This window comes from Larimichthys crocea, chromosome X (genome assembly GCF_000972845.2).
Source record: "Larimichthys crocea isolate SSNF chromosome X, L_crocea_2.0, whole genome shotgun sequence".
NCBI lineage: Eukaryota > Metazoa > Chordata > Actinopteri > Sciaenidae > Larimichthys > Larimichthys crocea.
Window position 1 is genome coordinate 24,669,201 of NC_040020.1, and position 22,953 is coordinate 24,692,153.

The 22,953-nt window shown below is 41.0% G+C and overlaps 1 protein-coding gene across 2 annotated transcripts; it reads right to left on the bottom strand.

Moving 5' to 3' along the window:
* Positions 1 to 602: 602 nt before the first annotated feature.
* gtf3c1 (general transcription factor IIIC subunit 1) lies at positions 603 to 22,929 on the bottom strand. Of its 2 annotated transcripts, none has more exons than XM_027283405.1 (40): positions 22,458 to 22,929; positions 21,126 to 21,335; positions 20,827 to 21,003; positions 20,565 to 20,708; positions 19,270 to 19,366; positions 19,053 to 19,176; positions 18,500 to 18,679; positions 18,268 to 18,383; positions 16,815 to 16,867; positions 16,333 to 16,724; positions 16,170 to 16,229; positions 15,533 to 15,663; positions 15,307 to 15,431; positions 15,057 to 15,210; positions 14,570 to 14,673; positions 14,269 to 14,348; positions 12,794 to 13,045; positions 12,552 to 12,697; positions 11,777 to 11,874; positions 11,593 to 11,689; positions 11,101 to 11,284; positions 10,903 to 10,999; positions 10,330 to 10,462; positions 10,139 to 10,226; positions 9,982 to 10,043; positions 8,827 to 8,935; positions 8,594 to 8,736; positions 8,077 to 8,219; positions 7,919 to 8,003; positions 7,702 to 7,814; positions 7,549 to 7,608; positions 7,364 to 7,457; positions 6,972 to 7,144; positions 5,401 to 5,952; positions 4,688 to 4,827; positions 3,816 to 3,920; positions 3,441 to 3,727; positions 1,440 to 1,969; positions 1,167 to 1,353; positions 603 to 1,079 (listed from the first exon to the last, which is right to left on the bottom strand). In XM_027283405.1, exons 1-40 carry the CDS (start codon positions 22,676 to 22,678, stop codon positions 867 to 869), a joined length of 6,459 nt encoding a protein of 2,152 aa, XP_027139206.1. In that variant the 5' UTR covers positions 22,679 to 22,929; the 3' UTR covers positions 603 to 866. The 2 variants fall into 2 exon arrangements, with proteins under 2 accessions (XP_027139206.1, XP_019123413.2); XM_019267868.2 differs by having other exon boundaries at positions 15,533 to 15,669; positions 22,458 to 22,928.
* Between the last annotated feature and the right edge of the window lie 24 nt (positions 22,930 to 22,953).

Consider the following 22,953-nt stretch of genomic DNA (forward strand, 5'->3'; position numbering starts at 1 on the left):
GCTTCTCCATCTTGGCTTGAATCAAGCCTGTCCCATAGTATCTGGGGGTGCACGTGTCCATCTTGTTGCTGTTCCTGCAGGACTTGACTTTGATTGATCTTTCCCATTATTGGAGAGAGGCTGGACAAAGTTGTAGTAAATAATTTCAGACTGGAGATTTATGGAGGATTTCATAACCTGCTATACAAACATAATTTTGCTTCAGACGTCCATGTTTTCCTGAATACTAGTTTGCATTTATCTTACTCGAAACTATCGACATGCAGTATCACAAAATGTTAATAATAAACACACCCACGTGTCCTCTGTGTTCCTGCTTGATGCCCACTGCTTATTCAATTTTTATTAGTCATTTGTATTATTTTTAGTTGTTATTACTGTTGTTGTTGTCCCTTAACTTCTCTTTAAACCCAACTGGCAGATGACTTCCCACCCAGAACCGGGTTCTGCCTCTTGGTGGGAAATGTTGGATCTATGTTACTAATTTTATCAGGGGTACAGTATAGACCTGCTCTATTTAAAAAGTGCCCTGACATAACTTCAGTAATACATACATACATATACTATACAGAGCAAATTGGAAGACAAATATCAGCCATGAATGTGATTTTACACATTTTATTAATTTTTGGTTAACATACAAAAAGCAACACAAAACTAAATTTAATTTCAGAATGAGAAAAAAATGTACAAAGAAATCTTGTTCTGTAAAACCAGAAGTGACTCCATCAAAGAACCTGACATAAAACTTTATCACAACAGCCTCAACAACTTTTTACTCAACTTGAGACTTCAAAAGTCTTATAATGGACCTGATGTGCTGCCAGGCCACGCCAAGTAAGGCCAAGTGTAATCCACGACCACTTTTATGGTAGACAGTAGTTCCAGTGGCGCTCGTTGGGAAACACCTGACCGAGCCGCAGGCAGCAGCTGATGGTGGGCTCATAAAACACCGTATCTGGTTCCTCAATCTTCGCTTTTTTCTCGCTTCTTGTTTGGTGCACAGAGCGGCCGAAAAGTGACAGTTTAGGTGGTTTAACCACTGTTTTCTTTGTCACACAGCCCATGTCTACGAGTGCCTGGGGAAAAGAGGAGGAAGGTAACACGTCAGCCTTAAAAAAAGACTTATAAAGGTTATTTTCTTTACTTTTTTAAAGTCTGTTTACCTCCACCAGGTCTAGCACAGCCATTGGCTGCAGCACGTCTTTGTAATGTTCCACCAGTGTCTTCTGCGTGAGGCCCGGTCGGTACATGATATGGTAAAGAATGGCCTCCAGCATGCCTTTACACACCTGCCTGTTCAGATTGCCGTCAACCATTCGCCACGGACGGCTGATGAAGCTCAAATTTCCCCTGTGTGGACAGAAAGAATAAAGAGATGAGAAACAGGAAAGGGAAACGCAGAATTAATTCATCAGCCATTCACAGTCTGAACTTACGCATCTCCAGATCCTGTTGGCGAAGAACATGGCTCTTCATCTCTTTCATCGTCTATACTTTCCTCTCTGTCTCTAAGCTCCTTCTTTTCCGGTCTGTCCTCAGTTTCCATCTTCTCCTTTCCTGCCTGCCGCTCTCCTTCCTCTTCAGGCTGCTTCTGTTTTCCTTCCTCTTCTTCCAAGTTCAACAGTTTGTCTCCACTCACCTCATCTGCCCTCTCTTTCTGTTTCTCTATTGTCATCTCACCTGCCAGCCTCTCAGCGTCCTCCCTGTTCTCACCATCTTGTTTGTTCAGGGCTGATTTCTTTGCTGGCGGCTCCTCCGTCTCCCGTGGGACCCCTCGCCTGCATCTCTTGCGCATGAAGGGGTTGTTGTGTTTATTCGCCAAACAGGGGAATCTTTCAGATGTGGAGCTGGGCTGGGATCGTGGCTTGGACTTTACAGTCAGCAACCAGGGGTCAGCATGCTGCATGAGCACCCACCGAGCACCCAAACTCCCAACTTGTAACACCTGGCCTTCCTCTTGTAAGTCCTGCAGCACAAACGGAGAAATACAGTTCAGGCAGGATGTCCTACAATCATATATTAGTGACTAACATGGCAGTGCAGGTCTGTCAAGCTTTAATATTGTCCACATGTGGTGTGCAGTGGGTTGTATTAAGAGTACGGGCATTTAAAAAGAGAGCTAACGATAAGCATGTGTTTAACAGCGCTAACGTAAGCTGCAAACATTAGCATGCCCAGCTAACTTAATAGTAGCAAGGTAATGTTAACTTTTTTATACTGACCTACACAACAAACTGCAACAGATTAAAACACTGTGGCAGCTACATTCTGGAGTTTAGATGCTGAATATCGTATCCCAATTTAACCACCCTGAATGAGTCACAGGTTAATTTGTGGAATAAAACAATGAATTAATTGGTTTAACAAATAGGACATTTAGGCAAAGCTAACTTGGGACAATACTTGCACAATGCAGTTGTTTGCACAACCTGGACACTTGCACAATGTCACTACCTCAACATGGTGTTATACTGTTGTTGTTCTTCTATTTATTATTGTATATACTTGTTTTTTAAATTTAAATTTGCCTTTACTTTTTATATTTTTACATTCTATATCTATCTATCTATCTATCTATCTATCTATCTATCTATCTATCTATCTATCTATCTATCTATATTTATTTATTTATTTATTAAGCTTAAGCTACAGCTAATGGTGGCTATCTCCGCAATTAGCCTTCAAATGTTTGTCTGTGGCTGTAATTGTAGTTTGTTTTTTACCTTTATTTTGCAGTTATTATAGTTAAACTATATATTTACATTCTATAATTATGTTTTCATATCAAACAGATGTCAAAAAGTCACATTTACATGTCCTACTTTCCTGCTATATTTTGTTTTTTGTCTTTATCATGACTTCATTTAGTTATTGCCTCATTTGTGGGATAATACAATGAATTAAGATACTGGTTAAACAAATAAGACATTTTTAGATTACAAAGGAAACTTTGGGGCGGGAAAGTTGGTGTAACTTAAGCTAAGGTGGCTATCTCCCCAGCTATCCTTCACTTATCTTTCTGTGGCAGAGTGCAGGAAGTGGGGTTTAGTTTTTAGCTTTTTATTTAGCTTTTGCAGTTAATATAGTTGAGTTATATATTTCTGTTGCATAATAATGTTTCTATAATCATTAAACTGTCACACTTAGGTCTAGAAATGCAGAAACACTACTAGCCAAAATATTAAATTTTTTTGTTGTTTGTTGTTATTGCCTCATTTGTGGGAACAAACAGCAACATGTCCAGTCATCATTTTATTTTATTTAAATTATACGAGAGCTTTTGAAAAAGCAGTTTTTGCTCAGTCTAGCTGCTAACTTTCACTTGATCTAGCTCTCTGTCAGTGTGGTCTGTTTTTAAGCTATTTTGTAGTTAATGTACATTTATGCTTTATATAGTTTTAGTGCATAATAATATTTTGTTTGGTAGGACATGATACCGTCATATACTGCTGCAGGCTCCTGGTGCGTCCAGACTGCGGCTCCTCCAGGTGTACGTGAGTCTCGTAGAGGTCATGGATGTCCAAGCCTTTCTCACCGGTTGCCTCTAAGCTCCTCCTGAGCTGAACACACGCTTCGATGTCCTGAGGAGTGTATCCTCTTTGCTGAACCAAGCGCCTGTCACACTCCTTCACATTGAACGGAGGGGAGGAGTAACGGGTGGAGTAGGTGAGGCTGGAGGGCAGCAGGGACGGACCACATTTAGTCAAGTCCAATGATGGGGAGACTAAAAAAATACAAAATAAAGAAATGAAGAAGATGAAGTTTAGTAGGTGAAGTCGAGTCTGTACAGGTCTTGTTGTGTTGAGACTTACTCTCCATACTGAACACATGGTGAGCAGGTGTGTCGCGCAGCTGCAGCTTCATAATACACGACTCCAACACGATGTTATCGCAAGTGTTGAGGTTTCGTAGTTTGACTAAAAACAAAACAACATTGTTAGAAATCTGACAAAGCTGCAATTAACAGGAATATTAATTACAGATTTATCTTTTTAATTTTCAAACAGCAGTCCAAGTTTCTGACTAATTCCTTAATTTACTATTCGTCAGTATACAACCTGAAACCTGAATCAATCACTGGCATCTTTTTTTACTTTTTTTTGGCTAAGTTTGTATCCAAGTTAAATTTCTGTTACAGTTTTGGGGGGTTGTTCTTGTAAATAAGCTAGATGCTGCATTTAGACTTAATCAGGCGCTGCAGTAAATTGATTGTCTCTCTCTCTCTTAAACCATCGGACACAAACCAAATTAAAAGTCTCCACACAGCGTAAACTGCCAGCCAGACTCAGATCTCGTCTGCTTGGCGTCTGCAGCGGGACGCCGGGGTGCGTTTTTCTCTCCAAAAGTTGGATCTGGCTCATCTTGCTTGCTGTATTTTGCCACAATCCCCTGCGACCAACATGTACTACCCCTACTCAAATGAATGGAAAAACTCGTGTACTTGCTGCAGTACCTGATTTAGTCTGAACACTGCCATAATGGCAAAAACAGCTTAAAGTGTAACACTTCATCAGACTTATAAAGAAATAGGGATTCCCTTGTTTTATTAGCTTTTGTGTTCTTTGTTCCAGTTCAAGGTGATTCAAATTATGTGGCTGAAAACCAACCTTTACTTTCTGCCATGCACCAGATACAAACGAGGTAAATTTACACATTTCATATAGAGAAAACATTCAAACTCCACCTATGCCAGGAGAGCAGAATCCCCTCATCATCAGGTAGTTGGTGTGTGACGCTTGATGCGCCTTCACTTCCAGCCTTTTTCTGCCCTCGCACTCTTCACCGTCATCATCGTCGTCATCCTCTTCCTCCAGTGCCGCCATGCTGAAGTTTAACCACAGTTTTGTATATAAAAAGTGTTCTGATAGAAACATGGATTGTGATTGTGCATGATGTGATCATATAATCATGTACAGAGTTATAAGCAATCTGGTTTTTCCTGTCTATGATCAAAAACCAGGATAAGCCTCAGAACATGTAAACCTACAGTAATCAGAGGCTTTTTGTATTTCTGCACATCTTGATCGGAACAGACATGGTGAGGATTTTCTTCTATTTTACCTGAACAAAACCAGCAAATCCTTTATAGATGAAATAACCTTCAAGTTTATGTTTTACTGTTTCTATTATGTGCACTAATGACTGTAAATCTCCTGGCAGCCATTTGAGGCTTCCTGCAGGATACTGCTCCTGTCATAAACGGTGTTGTCTCTAGCACTGTTTAATTACACGTGATATGCTGCAGAACTACTAAAGGAAATAACAACAGTGAATCGACTATAAACGTACTAATGTTGTAATGAGACATTACAACATGAGTTTTCTGTTTGCAGCTCACTCAAATGTCGTAAACATTACCTTCTTATTTCCTCACAGTCGTGCAGTCTTATAACTCACCTCTTGACTACGTCATTGTCCACCAGGTTGCTGTCCACCACCACGATCGGTTTGGGTATGGACATGTACACGTTCAGCAGTCCCAGCGTCATCAGGGTGAGAGAAACCACGCAGGCTCCACCTGGAGCGTCCAGAGAGAACTGCAGCATGTCCGACACATCTGGAGGCTCCTCTGGAGTGCGAGTTGTGTTTGAGGTCGAAGGTTTGGGATGATGATCCTCCGCCTGCGCTCTGCTGGGTGGATCTTCACCAGAAGCAGCTGTGGAACAGTCTTCTGGGTTTTTCTGGTCGTCTTCCACTTTCCTTTGGTCATCTTTTGCCTTGTCTGGTTCACTCACCGCTCTGACATCTTCCTTTCCTTCACTTTGTTTCTTTTTCTTTTCTGACGCCGTTCTTCTCTCCGCCACTTCTTCTTCGTTCTGCGACCGGTTCTTGGTTTCGTGGTAGAACGTGGTGACAGGTCTGTCGTCTCCCGTCTTGTTGTTCATTAGACTCCTCAAGAAGCGGTAGGAGTCAGTGCACAGCGAGTGAGGAAAACGCCACGAAAAACATCTGGAATGAGAGAGACACTGTGAAACAAGCTTTGCAACAAAACAGATACCGATATACAGAGAATTCAAACAACGCTGCTCACGTCAGAAAACTGGACGCTAAAAAGTTGACATGCTTTGTCACATCCCAATAACATGTCATCATAACATGCCACCAGACAAAATATCACGATGATGCTGTTAGATTTGAATCAGTGTTAAAAAAGAGAGAGTTGGAATATGGAGCACACTTCCGATGAAACATTGGCTAGGTAAAGTATCATTTAAAAATCAACAACCCTAATACAGTTCTAATATTGCTACTAGAAACAAACCGTGCTTGTTTGAAGTCTGAATTATCGTCGTATAGACGTTGTTGCAGTCTCTTAATGTAAAGAACTCCCATGTGAAGCAGCAATAGTAACATGGTTCACAGTACGACTCGGAAACAGAAACTAGACTCCAGCTGAAATGTAGATGAAGCTCCTAAAAAAGGCCTTGAACTGCTGATTGAACAGTGTACGTGTTCATGTTCCAATCAAACTGTATTTTGTAGGAACATACAAAGTTTTTATTTATTTATTTTTTTGGCCTTTTATGCCTTTAATGATAGGACAGCTGAAGATAGACAGGAAGCAGAGGGCAGAGAGAGGGGGAATGACACACAGTAAATGGCCGTCCGATGCGGGATTCGAACCGGGGCCAGGTGCAGCGAGGACTATAGCCTCCACACACGGGGCGGCCGCTTAACCCACTACGCTACTGACCGCCCCACATACAAAGTTTTTAAACATATTCCTGCAAGTACTTTAGAAGCACAGAGCACATCAGAAAACGAGGAGGCTTTTTATTTAAATATGACCAAATATACAGAAAAAATGGCCAATCTCTAATATTGGAAATAAAAGCCTGGTATACTCTGCAGAGATAAATAACGGCCCCTGGGCCACTATTTCAAGAAATACGGTACAGTACTGGTGTGTCAAGAGACCTACAAGTAATCTGAGTAATTACAGTATCTTCCCTCATGTGGCTGTGTACCTGTAGTAGGACTGGGACAGCTGGTAGGACATGGGCAGGATGGGCAGCGCTCGGTTCTTCTTCGGCCCAAACGGCTGGTTGACACGGCGGCGGTTGACCAGACCTCTCTTCCTGCATCGTATGAATGCCTGACACAGCAGGTCCTGGTTGTATTTACTGTACATGTGGAAGGCCTGAGAGAGAAGATGGATGGATAATCAGAAGTTTAAGTGGAAACCAGGTCAGGTGGACACTATGTTAGACTTTCCTGTGGGTGATTTTTAAATTTATTTTGTTTTCATTTAGTTAAATACAGATTTCTGTGTTTTTCGCCTTATTTTTAAAAACATTTTTTCAGTATTTTGAGACATAAATAAATTTTGTTAACACAGGAACACTAAAGATGTCCGTACCTGAAAGGATCTGGAGGACTTCATCTGGTTGTTGGTCATGGCCAAAGTGCTCTGGATCAAGTTATGTAACACTATGGCATGAATGTCGTCGGTGCTGTGATGTACACATACAAATAAACAATTAACTGCCATAAAAAAAATGCAAATTTAATCAGAGGGAGAAAGTGTCAAAATCCAATCCTCACCAGTTGAGAGTGTCTTTGCATGACACCCGCTTCACACTGTCTATTGCTGAAACTCTAAAGCTGTAACAGACATACAACATAACATTACAAACTAGCCAACCATCAGTGCTTTCTTTAAAAAAGTCAGATCATTAAACCTCGTCCTCTTCTTACCATGAGAAGAGCTCATGTTTTGTGTCAGGCATGATCGTATCATGAACGTTTAGAGCAGTGCTGAACTTCTGTCTGAGCAGCCGGACGTACTCGGAGAACACTTTAGCACAATCCTACAACAACACAGGCAGAGATATTCAACATCGAGCTTTCAGAAACAGAATGAAAGAACAATAATAACATCAATAAAAATACAATAAAAAAAACAAAAAACAACCTCTGGATTGTCTGGATCAGCTGGCTTCTTCTCCTCCAATAGTCTCATCATAGTTTTATCCTGGTAGACTTCAGCCAGACAGATCCTGAAACACGGCGTTGATGAGTGAAACTGGAGATTTGTGTGGAAACATGTTTGTTTTTATCATGCACACTTACCTGTAGTTCAGAAGTGTCTGAGGATTTTTGAGGATATATTTTGAGCGACGTCCGACAGCGAGAGATGTTTTATCCATCGATATCTCAAACTCGGTGTGGAGGAGGTCTCTGACCACACAGTGAGGTACGAACGGCCTCTTTAACTGCGACACATCAACAATATGCTGTAGGTTATAATCCAAACAAGTGAAAAAATACTGAACTTTAAAAAAAAAAAAAAGAGTGAGACAAAAAAAAAAACTAATTAAAGACATGTTTATATTCATCACTATGTTTTTGTATGTTCAAAACATTAAGAACAATGCAACTGTTCAGGTCACAATAAAGAAAAGCCTTTAGTACATAGACAGGAAGGATAGGAAGCATAAAAATTTATTTTTTTGTTCCGTTTTTGAATTACTGGATACATTCACACACTGATATCACAGCCATTGGGAGAACCTTGACTGGACTGGTGGAGCCAGCGCCTCTTCGATTACTAGACGACAGGCTCTGCGCTGCCCGGCTGTGTGCGTACCTTACTGTTGAGCAGGTGTGCGGCCACATTGCAGAGCATCATCAGGGAGTCCTCCTGGATGGACCAGTAGACTCTCTGTCTCGTCATCATCTTCAAAGCTTGGTGGTCCGCCTCGTCATGGGCAGGTGTGCGTTTCTTGGGCTCTTTAAAGGCAAACACACAAAATCTAGTCAGCCGTCCAACTTCCAGGTCAATTCGGTCACATGCGCAAATTCGTAAAGCTCACACTGTACCTTTCTTCTTCCTGCGTGGAGCCTTGGCAACCTCCTTTTTGCCTCTCTTCCTCTTCTGTTTCTTTCCTCCGACCACCTGCTGGTTTCTGGACGCAGGCTCGATGTCCACCTGGTTGCAAACACAGAGCAACAGGAAGCTTTGTTTAAATCCTGGACTCTTAAACATGACACAACATCAGTAAAAGTCCGAGTGACACTACTGCTGACACTATTTTGAGACGGGGCATGCGAGCAACTTCTTATAATGCTCTTTACTGTGTTGCAATGATCATAACAGACTGTTATTGTAATCATATAAAAATGGAGACCGGAAATGAGCAGGTAATGGGTCTGTGGTTTAATTGTGAAAATGATTTTCAGTGGAAAAATCTCCAATAACGTCACTGTTATAGGATCATATCAGACTTATCAACAAGGATGATACAACTCTTAGTTTAAGAAGCTTCTTGCTAACAAAACTGTTACAGTAAAACTGATATATTAAAGAAACAGATGTGAAAAATATAAAAACTAAGCCTTGAAACATACACTTACTGCCAGTCTATTAGGTACACCTAACATTTATTATTTATCAGCTGTCAAGCAGAAGCAGTACGTCTCCTCTCCTGCAATGGTTTCCCTCCCTTGTGTTTCTATCTGTTACTCTGTGTGCATAGCCTCCAGTTTACCTCTCACCTACCAGATAACCTCACTACCTGTTCCTCATTTGCTGGCAACCTGCTGCTGCTTAAAGGGCCGGCTCTACCTCCCACACTCTCCCCAGTGATAACAACTCAAAGGGCAAATCTATGGTTAGTTTTGTATTACGGGTTAGGGTTAGGGTTAACTAACTTTAATCTCCAGGAAAAAATAAAAGAACCTTGGATGTCTGTCACCACTGCTTTTTCACTGGATCTCCCACGTGACTGCACATTCCTTTTGTGAACTTGATAAACTGTTAAAACTTTGTCAGTCCTCGGCTTGTGTTTGCATCCGCTATGGTTCACCTCAACATCAGCAGCACCCCAAAGCGATCATAAAGTTGAATCACAGTCGAACATTATGACCTTCGTGAAAGTAGGATTTATGACAGGACTGTTGCTGGATGTACCTAACTGGCCACTGAGTGTGTACAAAAGATAATAATAATAATAATAAAACTGATCGAACTCATACCTCAACATTTTCTGTCACCTGTGGTCGCTTGGCAGTCATATATCGGGGTATAGCAGTTCCTCCTGTCACACACAGGTGTATAAAAAGTATATTTAGATGAGCATAAAAAAAAGAGAAGAAAAGAGAGAAATTCATAATGTTCCAAGCAGCGACTCACCGGCTTTAAGTGCAATCCTGAGAGCATTTTTACTCAGCAAGCTCTTCAGTCTGATTTTATTCTCCTTCGCCTCTAAACCACTTGGAGTCTAAAATAAAAAACAACAGATGCATGTGCTCAAAATGTCAAAAATCGTGCCGTATTTAATACCGTCTTTGCCGTCGTATGCTCTACTTGTGTTTTGTACGTACTGTTTTGACAGACAGAAGGTGACTGGTCCACAGCCAGTTGCGTTTAAGATGAGCGAAGAATTCAGAGTCTAGACCTCCTGCTCCTTTACCGTCTCCGGGTATCGTCCCATCGTCGCACACCTCATTACTGCCCCTGTGTGTGTGTGCACATATACATCAGTGCTACTTTAACACACAGGTGAGGAATTGTTTCATACCGCTCCAACTTGCTTTTTTCTATTCTGTGAATTTAAACTCTGCAAGTACAACACTGAGCACGGCGTCACCAGTTCATCTGGCAGTGGTAGGCTGCATCACTAGTCCTAAGAGGAGTGACATCCACTGGAGAATTAAAGTTAATCGTGTCCTCTTCCTACAAATTCAAGCATTTATAAAGAGGCTCATGGGCGAGGACGATATAGTTTTCTCCATGTAGTTTGGACGCCCCTACTTCAACATGTTTTCTCTGTAATCTACAGACATTGTTAGTTTCTCAAAGTTCATTTCTGAACTTCTGGTTGCAGCCTTTTGTTGACTTTAAGAGTAAATTAAGAGTAAACTTCCCTTTCCTCACAAAGAATTTACTCCACCTACTTTAGCAGGGTTGCCATTCCTACAAACACGATGCGTTCATGGACGAAGGAAGGAGCAGCTTCCACCTCTGAAGAGTTTCTCTTTCCGCGGATCACCCCTACAAAGAAAGACACACATGTTAAAGAACATTTCCCCTATGAAAGCTTCTAAGTGTTGTCTTTTATGTGTGTGTGTGTATGTGTGTGTGTGTGTATGTACCTAGTGGTGTATTGAGGCAGACACACATCAGGTCAAACCAGTAGTTTTCTACGTCTTCAGCAGTGTTGAACGTGTACCGGCGCTTCTCAAACGGTTTGTCAGGTGACTCTGTGACCAGCCAGTAGTGAGGCTCTGCGTTGGTGGTGTCAACAATGGTGGCATTACGCTTCAGGTACAAAAACACCTGGATTGATGTAGAAATGGAGAAAAAATATGAGACATATGAAAAGAGAATTGACTTAATTTTGAATGCCTTTGACCAATTAAACAGCCTCTGTTCTCGATGCGACATGCAGTACATAAATTTAGAGTTAATACCGGAGAAATTATGGCATTTTTTCCCCTCACATAAATCAAAGATAACATTTGTCTTCAGAGATGTTTCTCCTTCAACTGTTCATTATTTGTGTATTTGGAAGTGATCAGGGCAGCCTTCAGACGAAGATCTTTCTGTGTGGTGTCTTTGTAGCAGACTTGTTGTTTACTGCGTACCTGGTCTTTCTCCTTGAACTTCTCCACAGGCCCAAACTGCAGCACACCCATGTAGACCAGCCTCTGCAGGTTCTCATGAAAGGTGAAAATGTATCTCCTGATATAAATAATAAAACCACTCGATTTAGAAAATACAGTTGCAATGAGTTATAGAGACAGAGAGCGAGAGGGGAAAGAAAGTCACCGTTTAAAAAGCAGCTGTCTTCTCATTTTCGCAGGCAAAACTCTGATGAGATGGTGCTGCTTCACGGGGTCGCTGAGATACTCCTCCAGTCCATCCACCTGCGGATTACACATCAGAAAAAGAGTTTTTATGTACTGCGTGTGCTCGGTCAGCTACAAACAATATGACATAAATATCCACAAGTAAAACCTGAGGCATCATGGAGGAACAGTTGCAAGGAGAGTATAAACTGTATGCATGACTCAAAAAGGATGAGTCATGCATACAGTTCATATCAGTTTGGAAGTGCAGAGCTCGCACGCTGTCAGCTCATACATCCACGGTAAAGAAGTAAGCAGCAAAGCGTGATCTGTGATGTACAGGGAGCACACACGCCTAAATTTTGGCTCATGCTTATCACTTTGGATACGCAAAGATTAAGTACACCAACCCTTCTTATTTAGCTGACTGAAAATCCAGTTTTCATATCTCTAACCAACCACTAACTTTATCCATTCTTCATTATATCCAAATATTTACAGAAATTTCCATCCTACTGTCTCTCCACCTCAGAGTCAAAAAGGACTGGATAAATGACTTTAACATTGAAATCTAGTGGCCCAAAGGTTGACTTTCAATTAACTTTCTTTGGTTGAAGACGTTACAAAAACTTGTGACTTTACTTAACACTGCAACATCTTGTATATCTGCTTCAACACCACAGTATATCTAACACAGATGGTGAGGATCACGTCACCATCAGAGAAAGTGGGATGTACTGCATCCCTGTGCTCACCTTATAATTGATCTGTATGACCTGAATGAAGACAGAGAGAGGCATGCAGAGGAGCAGGTCGCCAACCATCGCCCAGCCGCTGGCAAACTCCTTGTGCACACGGACAGGAGGAATGAATCTCTTCCATGAATCTTCGTCGGCATAGACTATTATAGACGGGGCAGAAGATTACAAATGAAATAAAATCAAGGTGGTTAACTGAGGAGAGCCTCCTCTGAAAGAGCATTTTGCTGCTTGCTTACCTTTCATATCAGGCTCAGAGTGACCAGGTATCGATTTCACCTCCTCCTCTTCATCACCAGATGATGACACATCCAAGTTACCCAGAGTAGTATCTGCAGTCTGCTGATCCGCAGTGCTGGCGGTCGGACTTTCAGATGATTGTGAGTCGTTTTTCCTCGGGTGTCCGTATATGAGGTACCAGAGGAAGTTATGAATAACACGCAGACGATGCATCTTAGGCTGGAAGCCAAGCGTCTTCCCCAGTCCACGAACTATGAAAAGAAAGACGGAGAGAAGATAAAGAAGGAAACAGTTTAGAGGAGATTTTAGATTTAGAGGAGACAGAAATAATCTTCAATACAGTCAAGAAGATTTTAGTAGTGAAGAAAAGTGGGCAGATTTGCAGGATTTGAATGTTTTTTTTTTTCCATCTCTGAATTCAAACTCACGTTTTCTTTTCATGACAACTTTGATGTTTCATCACAGAGGACACAGGATGTCCTTCAGTTTTACAGCTCTATACCAGATACCCACTGCTGATTATTATTTGTATGTGACGGTTAAGTTGCTTTGCAGAGAGAGGCTACGTGACTATTTTGTTTTCAATTTTTATTTATAAGTATGCTGTTGAAAGGTAGTTATAGCCCCATCACTTTCTCTTTCTTTCTTTCTTTAAAGAGAGGCAGCACAAAGGAAGCTGATGGAAACTGTGGTTTAGAGGCTGAGAAAAGACGAAGAATGACTTCTGTTTCTGACACAGCGTCATCCAGCTGCAAATCTGGTGATTTTTTTCCTCACAAAAATGTTTAACACTTGCAGTAAATGCACAGAAAAATAATTGGAAATTGATGGTAAATGAACAAAAACTTTAAATCTGCAATCTCCATTATCCTACATTATTTAGAATTTTGTGCCATGATGTGACTTTTTCTTTTTATTGTTTATTACTATTGTTGTTATACTAATAAACAACAGGTTTGGTTATGTGTCTGCAACATTCAGACAACAATATGAAAACCTAAGGAAGCCACAACAAACAGAGGATGTCGTCAGTTGTCGGACAAAACAAAAAAAACATCACTCCGGGCTCGGAGAAAAGTAAATGGCATCTAACTTTTTATGGTTCATTGAGAAAATATGTGACAGATTAATTGTTAGCTGCAGCCGTAGCTCAGTGTGGTGAATAGTGTTAAATACTACAGATGAATGAGCATTGTCACTGCAATTATGAATAATAACTCTGCATCACAGTCAGCTGAAATACCGCAAAATAGGTCCAGAATCCAATAGTAAAAATCTAACTGGTGAGTGTATCTACAATCCTCAACCGCCAACATCAGTGCACCATCAGAAAATGATGCTACATGACTGGAAATGTCTTCTCTCCTGAAGGTGTCTTGTGTTTGTGCTGACGGTTTACATCAGAACAGACTTTCAGACCTCATGTCGACCAAAGTAACTCTTGCTTCTCTTCGAATATTCAGTCAAACATTACCTGTTGTGGGTTTGAACTCCTCGTCTTTGTTAGCCTTGTTCCTTTCCAGTTCTCTGGCTTTTTCTTCGGCGTGCTGCAGACTGAGAGACAGAGGAGGAAGATAAAAGACAGAAACAGGATACGAGACGTCTAGTTTCTTTACTACAGCGGATTCTGTCTGTCAGGATTGAGCGTGCTGAACATTTACACTGAGAAACCGACAAAATTAAGGTAAAGTCGAAGGAATCAGACAGGTGGAGAGAAGAGAAAACAGAATAAAACTTCTCACTGACTTATTTTAAAGTATTTGGTCTGCGCTCACCGTACAGCAGAGTAAGAGCTGGAGATTCTGAAGCGGATCTGGTCAAGGACTCGGTTCACGATGTCATCGTTGGGCTGAATGGACGGATGAACGACCATCTCAACCTGCACGTAGGAGAACATGAAACAGAGGGAGGGGGGTTAGTGGTGGACTGATAAACAATTAACAAAAGTGAGCATCTCTTTTCTAGTCGTCTTTGATTTGCTGTGTGAGTTATTTATTAATGTACTGGATGTATTTATTTTGTAATGTATGTGATGCGTATCTTGAGGTGACTGACCTCTCAGCTCATGGTATCTGAATGAAAACGGGTTAATTCTGTCACCGACTGCTGACTATAATATAATTTTATCCAAATGTTTTGTACAAAACAAATCAGCTCGACGATTTTAAAAACTGTTTTTTGATAAACTATTAACAGTTTCATTTCGCCACAGGCTGGATGTGTTAATATAACTAACCATCAATCTGTAACGTGTGCCTTTACCTTCTTGGTGATCCCATCCTGTATGACAGTGGTCTTGTAAATCTTAAGCAAGCCTTCTTTGGACAGCCCGTGGACGAGACGTAAAATAGTCTTCCTGCAACACTTTGAGCTGAATCCATCCTGTTTCTCTTCGTCGTTGATTATCTTCTGTAACCTGGAGAAAGACGGCATGTTGACATTTTCCGTTTGCTCCCTTACTGCGTGATAAAATGCTTTGAGATGAACTGATAATAATTTAAGACAGACTGACGGGAAAAGACCCTCGATGATTTTTAAGCTGCGGACCGCCTCGACGATCAAGTTCTTCCTCCTCAGCAGGCGGTACGTCTCGTGAGACCTCGCCAGAGATTTTCTCGATTTTTCATCTTTGCGTGCCTGAAGGGGGCAGACTGAACTGTTACTCATCTCAACAAGCTACAACAAAACTGTGATAAATAAAAACAAAAAAATAAAACAATGAAAGCCGTCAGACGGACCTTTGGCTGGAGGATATCTTTAACAACCACAATGTTGTTATCAGGTGGGTTATTGGTGGTGGTCTCTGCCTCATTCTGAGGCAGAGGGGTAGCAGCACTGGCGTTGGATTCTTTCTCCTCCTCATCTCGAGCTTGTTCTGAACATTTGAGAGAAATAAACAGAATTATCTTAACATCGATATTTACCTGTATTTAGTAACATCTTAAAACTCTTGCTTGTCCCATTGAATAACATGTTTTGGAGTTTTAACAACTGCGTGCAAATTTAAAAATCAAAATAATCTCATACAGATTTTGGTGCGCTCCTCTTAGCTGGACGGGTTATTTTAGCCTCTTTTAGCTTTTTGTTTTTATTTTATTTTACTGTTTTGTTTCAGTCTCACTACTAAAGAGCCAAATATCTCTCTCAAGAGTTAGTGGAGAGTAAAACAAAGCCGATAGGAGAGCAGGTGGACAGAAACACAACTTCAAGCTCATGCTGCTCCATATCTGCTGGATGTGTCAGACAATGTTGTGTTTACAGATTCTTTCCACCATCTCAAGTCTATCCATTTGTCTCTCCACCAAAAGGAACCAGATATTTGCTACTAATCAAATACTACTTGTCATGTAGAGCTGCAACAAATCAGGAAATTACCTGTTTTGGGATCTGACTCTGAGTTAGGTGTCGTGGATTTACTGCAGGCTGGAGTTTCGCCTGAGTTATGACAGAAATTAGGTGGACCAGAAAGATTATTAAACCAAAATCTTCATTATCATATACCAAACGTGTTATCTGCAAAGGTACAGTGGGTTCTCACCTTCAGCTGGTGTCGTTTGTTCGATGGGGATCTCAGGTTGGGTCTGTTTAGCTCTCACGCTGCTTTTCCTCCCTGCCGTCTGTCGTTTTGCTCCTGACTTTCTTCTCGCTTTACCTCCCTCTCCACCCAAGCCTTCGCCCGCTGCATCCACTTCTTCATCACCACACTTTGGCCCAGCCTCCTCCACACCTTCGTGTTCTCCTTCACCCGCATCATGAATCTTTTTCGCTGCAGGAGATTTGGTGTTTTGTTTCGATGACGACTTTGAGGTTGATGGTGTTTTAGGGGTGGCAGGTGCAGTGTTGGACATCTGTGGTGTAGACGAGTAGAGAAGCTTCGTCCGTTCCTGCTCTTTAGCAAACAGTTGGAGTTGATCACTCACACCAACACACCTGTCAAGTGAACAGAGAACATTTAGTACAATCGTATTTGATATAAAATATGGCGTTAAAGTAAGGATTCATCGAGATCGAGATACACACTTATGGCCGATAAATTTCGTCGTCCTCTGCCGACCCTCGTCCTCCATGAATCCCTGCCGGGTGAGGGACACACACATAAGATGATTGACCAGAACAGTCAGTGTAATACAATAAAGAATAAAAAAAAAGCCTGAATTAAATACAGTATTACTTTAGACGCTTCTTTGGTTGTTTACATGTGTTTCCTATATTTTGCCTTCCTCATTTACATCTATAGAGAAGATAAATACTTTAAGACAATGGTTCTCAAACTATGGTGGTAAGTGACCTCCTTGTAAATGAAATGTACAATGTATATATAAAATTAATGGTCCAAATTACAATTGGGCTCCAAATTTCAGGAAGACAAGTGCGGATCAGGAGCACCCCCTTTTCTCCAAATTAGCTTTCGTCAACAATAAGTAATATTGGAAATAAACCTGCTTCCTGTGTAAACTGTTCATAACTGAATAGGGTCGCCCCTACACTGCCATGTTTTAACATCTACAATGATGGTGATACTTGTAGAGTTTAATATTTTCGGAGGTGATACGTGGTATGAAAAGTTTAAGAAATAATAGAGTCCAATATGGCAAATTACAGCCGCAGGGTGACTCAACACCTTTGTCACACTTCATAAACAACGGTTCTTTGAGCTAAATGCGAACGTCAGAATACTAATATGCTCACGTCCGTGCTGAAGTTTACCATATTTGCTAGTTTAATTTAGCAACATTTATCAGTTAGCACTTAAAACAAACTATAACAGAGGATGATGTTTTTAGTTTTGCAGTCACAGAGTACTGGACAAATTTTCACCTGATGATGGCGCTAGATGTAAAGTTAAGGGATCATCAAAGTTATTACGGCTCAACTTAATGAATAATAATAATGGATGGATAGATTTCATGGAAATCTATCCAACAGCTGCACAAGTTCAGGGGGTCAAAGTCAGCAGGGTGAATCCTCTGGGGATCAGGAATGTCAAAATGTACATAATATTGATGGCAATCCATCTCATAGTTGTTGAGATATTTCAGTCTGGACCAAGTGACTGATAGATGTTCTGATGTTCTGACATTGCCATCTCTAGAGTCGTCATGGCTACAAATGAAAGTGAAGTTACAAACAGATCAACGAGGCGCCTACCTGACACGGAACAAACTTGACTTTACCAGATTGCACATCCAGTATACATTTCAAAGAGGAAGAGCTTTCTTTGTGGTGGCTGACCTCTGGTGGAGGTCATATGGGTGGGATACCTCAAGATATCCGACAATTGAGAATGTGCTGCACACATGATTGCAATCACATACTAACATCCCATTATGTAAGACCTTATCTCTCTGACCACACGTGAACAGACTTAACTCAATTTTCAAGCAGTAACACATGCAAAGATTCTTTTCAGTAGAGAGTAAATTTATTTTGACAGCAAAGAAAACGTTTGGATGTGGGACAGTTTAGGTCTTACCTTAATCACACCATCCCTCTCCAGCCTTCGGCAGAGCATACGAGATTCCAGCTTGCCGACATTCATCCTAAACCCGACACCACTCTGAGGGATTCCCTTTGTACCGCAGGATAATACTGAAGCACAAGAAAACAAGACACAACAAGATAAAGCTTTAGAAAAAAAAAAATTCTGCTGGACACACGTTATTCCTGAGATCTGTTTCATAAACAAGGAAAGTGATCAAACCTACCGATGTGATAGGCCTGTGACAGGACATCGGTCTCCATGATTCGGCCCTCTGCAGGGGGGCCTCTCCTCCTCGCTCCAGTGCCATCTTCTTCGTCCTCGTCGTCATCGTCGTCATCATCTGTGACACCCTTCTTTGTATACGGCTTTAACATCTTCAAACAGCGCACAAGCACTTTATTCCCTGGAAAACAAAAAATGAAATGATGCATTGTTATTCACGGCCTTCAGCAAAAATATGAAGACTGGCAGCTTTTCTTTGTTTTGATAGTAAATCCTCTGGGTTTTGGACAAAAACAAATTAAATATGTGAATTTGGTCTCTGGAAATGTGTGTATACTTTTTTATTTTACCTGACATTTTATAAACAATTAACCATGAAAATAACTGTCAGAGTAATTAATCATCAAGATAATTGTTTGTTGCAGCAATAATTCAGATTGGGCTGTCAAATAAGATGCTGCTAACTACAACAAACAGTAATATAGACATAAAATCAACAACTTTGTTGTTGTATGGATGAATACTGTGATAATAAGGTTATTTGAGCACATTACCTTTTTTGTTGGTGCAGGGCCCGGCGCTGGGATCCAAGTCCTCCAGAGGATACTGACGAAACTCGACCAGCTTAGCATTTCGCATGTATTGAAGAACACGTTTGAAAGTACCTTCATCCACATTCTGCAAGACAAACACACACACACACAGTTATTAGGACAATTTGGGACTAACGTACACAGACCAGCAGACACTCACTCACAGTGAGACACTCACCAGTTGGTCTCTGAGTGTGATCAAAGTGGCAAACTGACCAGGCAACTGCTGGAGAATGTTGGACACGTACTCCATCAGTATGTCGTACTTAGTCCTCCTGAAAGAGCACAAGACGTTAAGAGAGACGAGCGACTGCAGACTGAGGATGCTCCTGAATCTGAACACTACTTTTATAAAAGCACAAATATTTTCAGCATTACAAAGAATAATCCATGTGTGTGTGTGTATGTGTATATTATTGGACAAAGGCAACGTATAAGTGTTTTTCTAATGGCCTGCAGGGGGCAGCACGCTTGGTAGCAAGAAGAAAACCTGATTGTATTGAGTTTTATGGATAAATGACCTTACTTCACATTTAATTTTTAACCTCGGCAAAAAGATTCATCCTCAGTTTATGGTGACTAGTTTGAAGTCCATATGGCTTGAATATCATTATGTAAACTATGATCCCATTTAGAGTTAAATAGACGATAGAGCTAGGTATGCTTTAGGGTGTGGCTACCTTGGGATTGACAAGTCATTCTAAGTGAGTCGATTTATATTTCTCAAAAGCGCTGATGATGAGTGAGCCCACTTTATCTGAATGCATCCGCTTGATTCAGCTTTGTACCGTATGGCTGGATGTATTGTGTCTATGTTGTTTAGTCGTTCATATTATTCACTTGGACTGTGTATTACTCAAAGTATTTCAATCCTAATGCCTGAATCTTGGTACCAATACAGCAGAGATAGTTTTTTGAAACATTACTTTGATAAATATAAACAGGTTTCTCTACAAAGAAACATTACTTTGATAAATATAAACAGGTTTCTCTACAAAACCCTCAACAAGACATGTCAACATTCTTAAATGTTAAGTGCTGTAGCAGCCATTAATGATTTTTGTCAAGACAAAACAACTTAAAAGTAGTAAGATTTTCATTTAACAAAACAAAAATCATACATTTTACATATACTATACTTTAGTACTCTATACTCAATGCCACAGATCCATCCAATGGTTGTCAATCTCATGTTGGTGCTAGAGGAAAAGTCACTGGGCTTCATCCTCTGGGAACCATTAATGTGTGTAAAATGTGATTTAAATCAATCTAATAATTGCTGAGGTGTTTATAACGGGCATCCCTCAAGCTACACAGCTAACATGGCAAAGTAATGAGGTTTGAAATTCAGCTGGAGACTTCATTTAACACAAATTAGCGAGACTGCATTAAGGGCATATTAGGCTGTTGACCACTCCTTTTCGCTGCAGTGCACAACAGCAGAACAAAAAAATACCCAGACGATAAACAGACCTGTTCACATGGAAGCGCTTGAGCAGCAGAAGGATGGAGTGCTGCTGCTGTCCTGACTTGATTCGTGTGGCATGAGACTGCATGCTGATGAGTCCATGTTTGACCAGAGACTTCCTCATGTAGTGCAGCTTTCGAGCGTCGATCCTGTTAAACGCAACACCGGCTGTTACACGGTGAACATCTAAACCAAAGTTTGTAATACAGAGTGAACAGAGAACAGCAACAACGCTGTGCTAACTGGCCGTGTACGCGTGTTTCCTACTTGAAAGAAGATCCATGCAGATCTCTTTGTAGCTCCCCTTGCCATCGAGCTCGACCCACTCGTTCCAACACACAGTAGGAGTCGTCATTCAGTTTCAAATCAGGATCGCTCTCGATACCGATCAAGGTCCTGAATCGAAGCATCTGAGATGCAACGACAACAAGCTTTCGTCCATATCTGAGGAGGTACGGGTCAGAAAGAAGCATGAGAAAAAGTTCTGTTTGTTTTTTCTAAATTCACAAAAATACGAACGTTCAATCATGTCTTTTCATCGTAACTAGTTATAGATCTCTACAAACCTTTCCAAAGCCTCCTGCAAGTTGACCAATGGGGTGAGGGACTTGGAGCGGACCTGCTTCGTGATGTCTGTCCTCTGTTTGAAGAATGCGCACGAGCCCTGTATCCCATCCTTGTTTTCTAGAATAATATGAATGGGATAGACGTCTTTTCGAATGTCAGAAAACGTCAGTGCTGTTTCGATGCCTGTTTCTGGGTCGATGTCTTTGAACCTGAAAACACACACACATGCAAACACAAAATCGAAGTCAGGGCATCTGAACTGAAATATCCTACAGAGTACGACGATTTCATGTATTTTATTATTTGTTTGTATTTGTCTCTGATGTAGAAAAATACTTTATATACAAGACTCACAAACCCGTAATGATCACTGAAGTCGGAGATTAAAAACTCAGAAGAAAGTCTAACTTTTAGATCGTGAAGTTTAAAAAACATGTCAAAAAGGGGAATTTTCCTTTGAATAGTGTGCACCCCAATTTTTAATTTATCACATACAATCACAAAAGAACAATTACAGCAACATGTATTTCTTTGAACATGTTGTACCCCACCGCAGGTATAGTTATAATGGACAGCTGGATGGAGTTGAACTTAATAACAAAGACGTCTTTCATGGTATTTAGCAACTGAAAATTACATTTTCTAAACTTCACAGGAACAAATGTTACTTTTGAGTAAGTACGTACTGACACTGACACCTTAAATATGTCTTGTTCTGTCTGTCCGACAGCCAATTACCTGGTTACAGAAACAGTCGCTTGTTATTTTCCTGATAACTGAATCAACTAACCGATTAACTGTTTCAACTCAACTTTCCTATACTAGTTGGCAGATTCAGATCAGATTTAGGGGGCTCTATTTACAGAATATAATACGCATAACTATGTTTGCATGAGACAATGACAATTGTTATGTTTTTGTTACATGAAATGAAACTTTTATATGTGCAGACGATGCAGGTTCTCTCCCATGGACAAACTTAACATTGGCTATAGATGGGGCCTTTCACATTTTGCACAGATATGCCAGGAACAGGAAAGTGAGGAGAGGGGGTTGCAATCTGCAGCTACAGACTGCTCCCTCTGTCCAGCACCTCATGGGGTGGGTGGGAGTCATAGTCCAAGATGCTGTCTAAGGTGCTGGACAGACTCAGGAGCACCTTCAGACAGAGACTGCTGGCACCAAGATGCTCCACAGAGAGACACAAGAAGTCTCTACAACTCCTCCCTCAAAATATCACACACTCCACGTTAAAATAGCCCCACTACATATGTTTACAGTTACAGGATTTAATTATCTTATTAAGTGTTTTATGATGAGTGTCCTGTCACCTGTCGTACAGCACCACGTCCTCTCTCTCCTGCGGCAGCTGGTAAAACTTCAGGTCGGTGTTGATGATGAGAGACTTCCAGATGAGCTCCCTGGTGCAGTCGTCTAGCTTGAGCGGAAACTTGGGCTGTCTGTCCTCCAGTCTTATCCACAGAGTAGGAATAGTTATCCCGTCCAGTCCCTCCAAAGCCACTTCATCCACGGCTACACTCAACGGGTCCATGCCGGAGCCGAGGCTAGCAGCCAGCTAACGTGCTAACAGCTAGCCTGTGTGCTCGTGCCGGGTTCATAAATTAATAAATGACAAATAAATAAATAAATTCACCGAGTATTAAAGACGGATTATTTACGTTGTTTCAGGTCAGATATCTGCGCTAATATTTTGAGAAATTAACTTGTTTACAAAATGCTTCCGCCAACTAAATACGTTCACCAACCGCTACGTGCTTACGTCACATGTCAACTCTGACCTCACGTCGTACGTCTTCTTCAGGACAA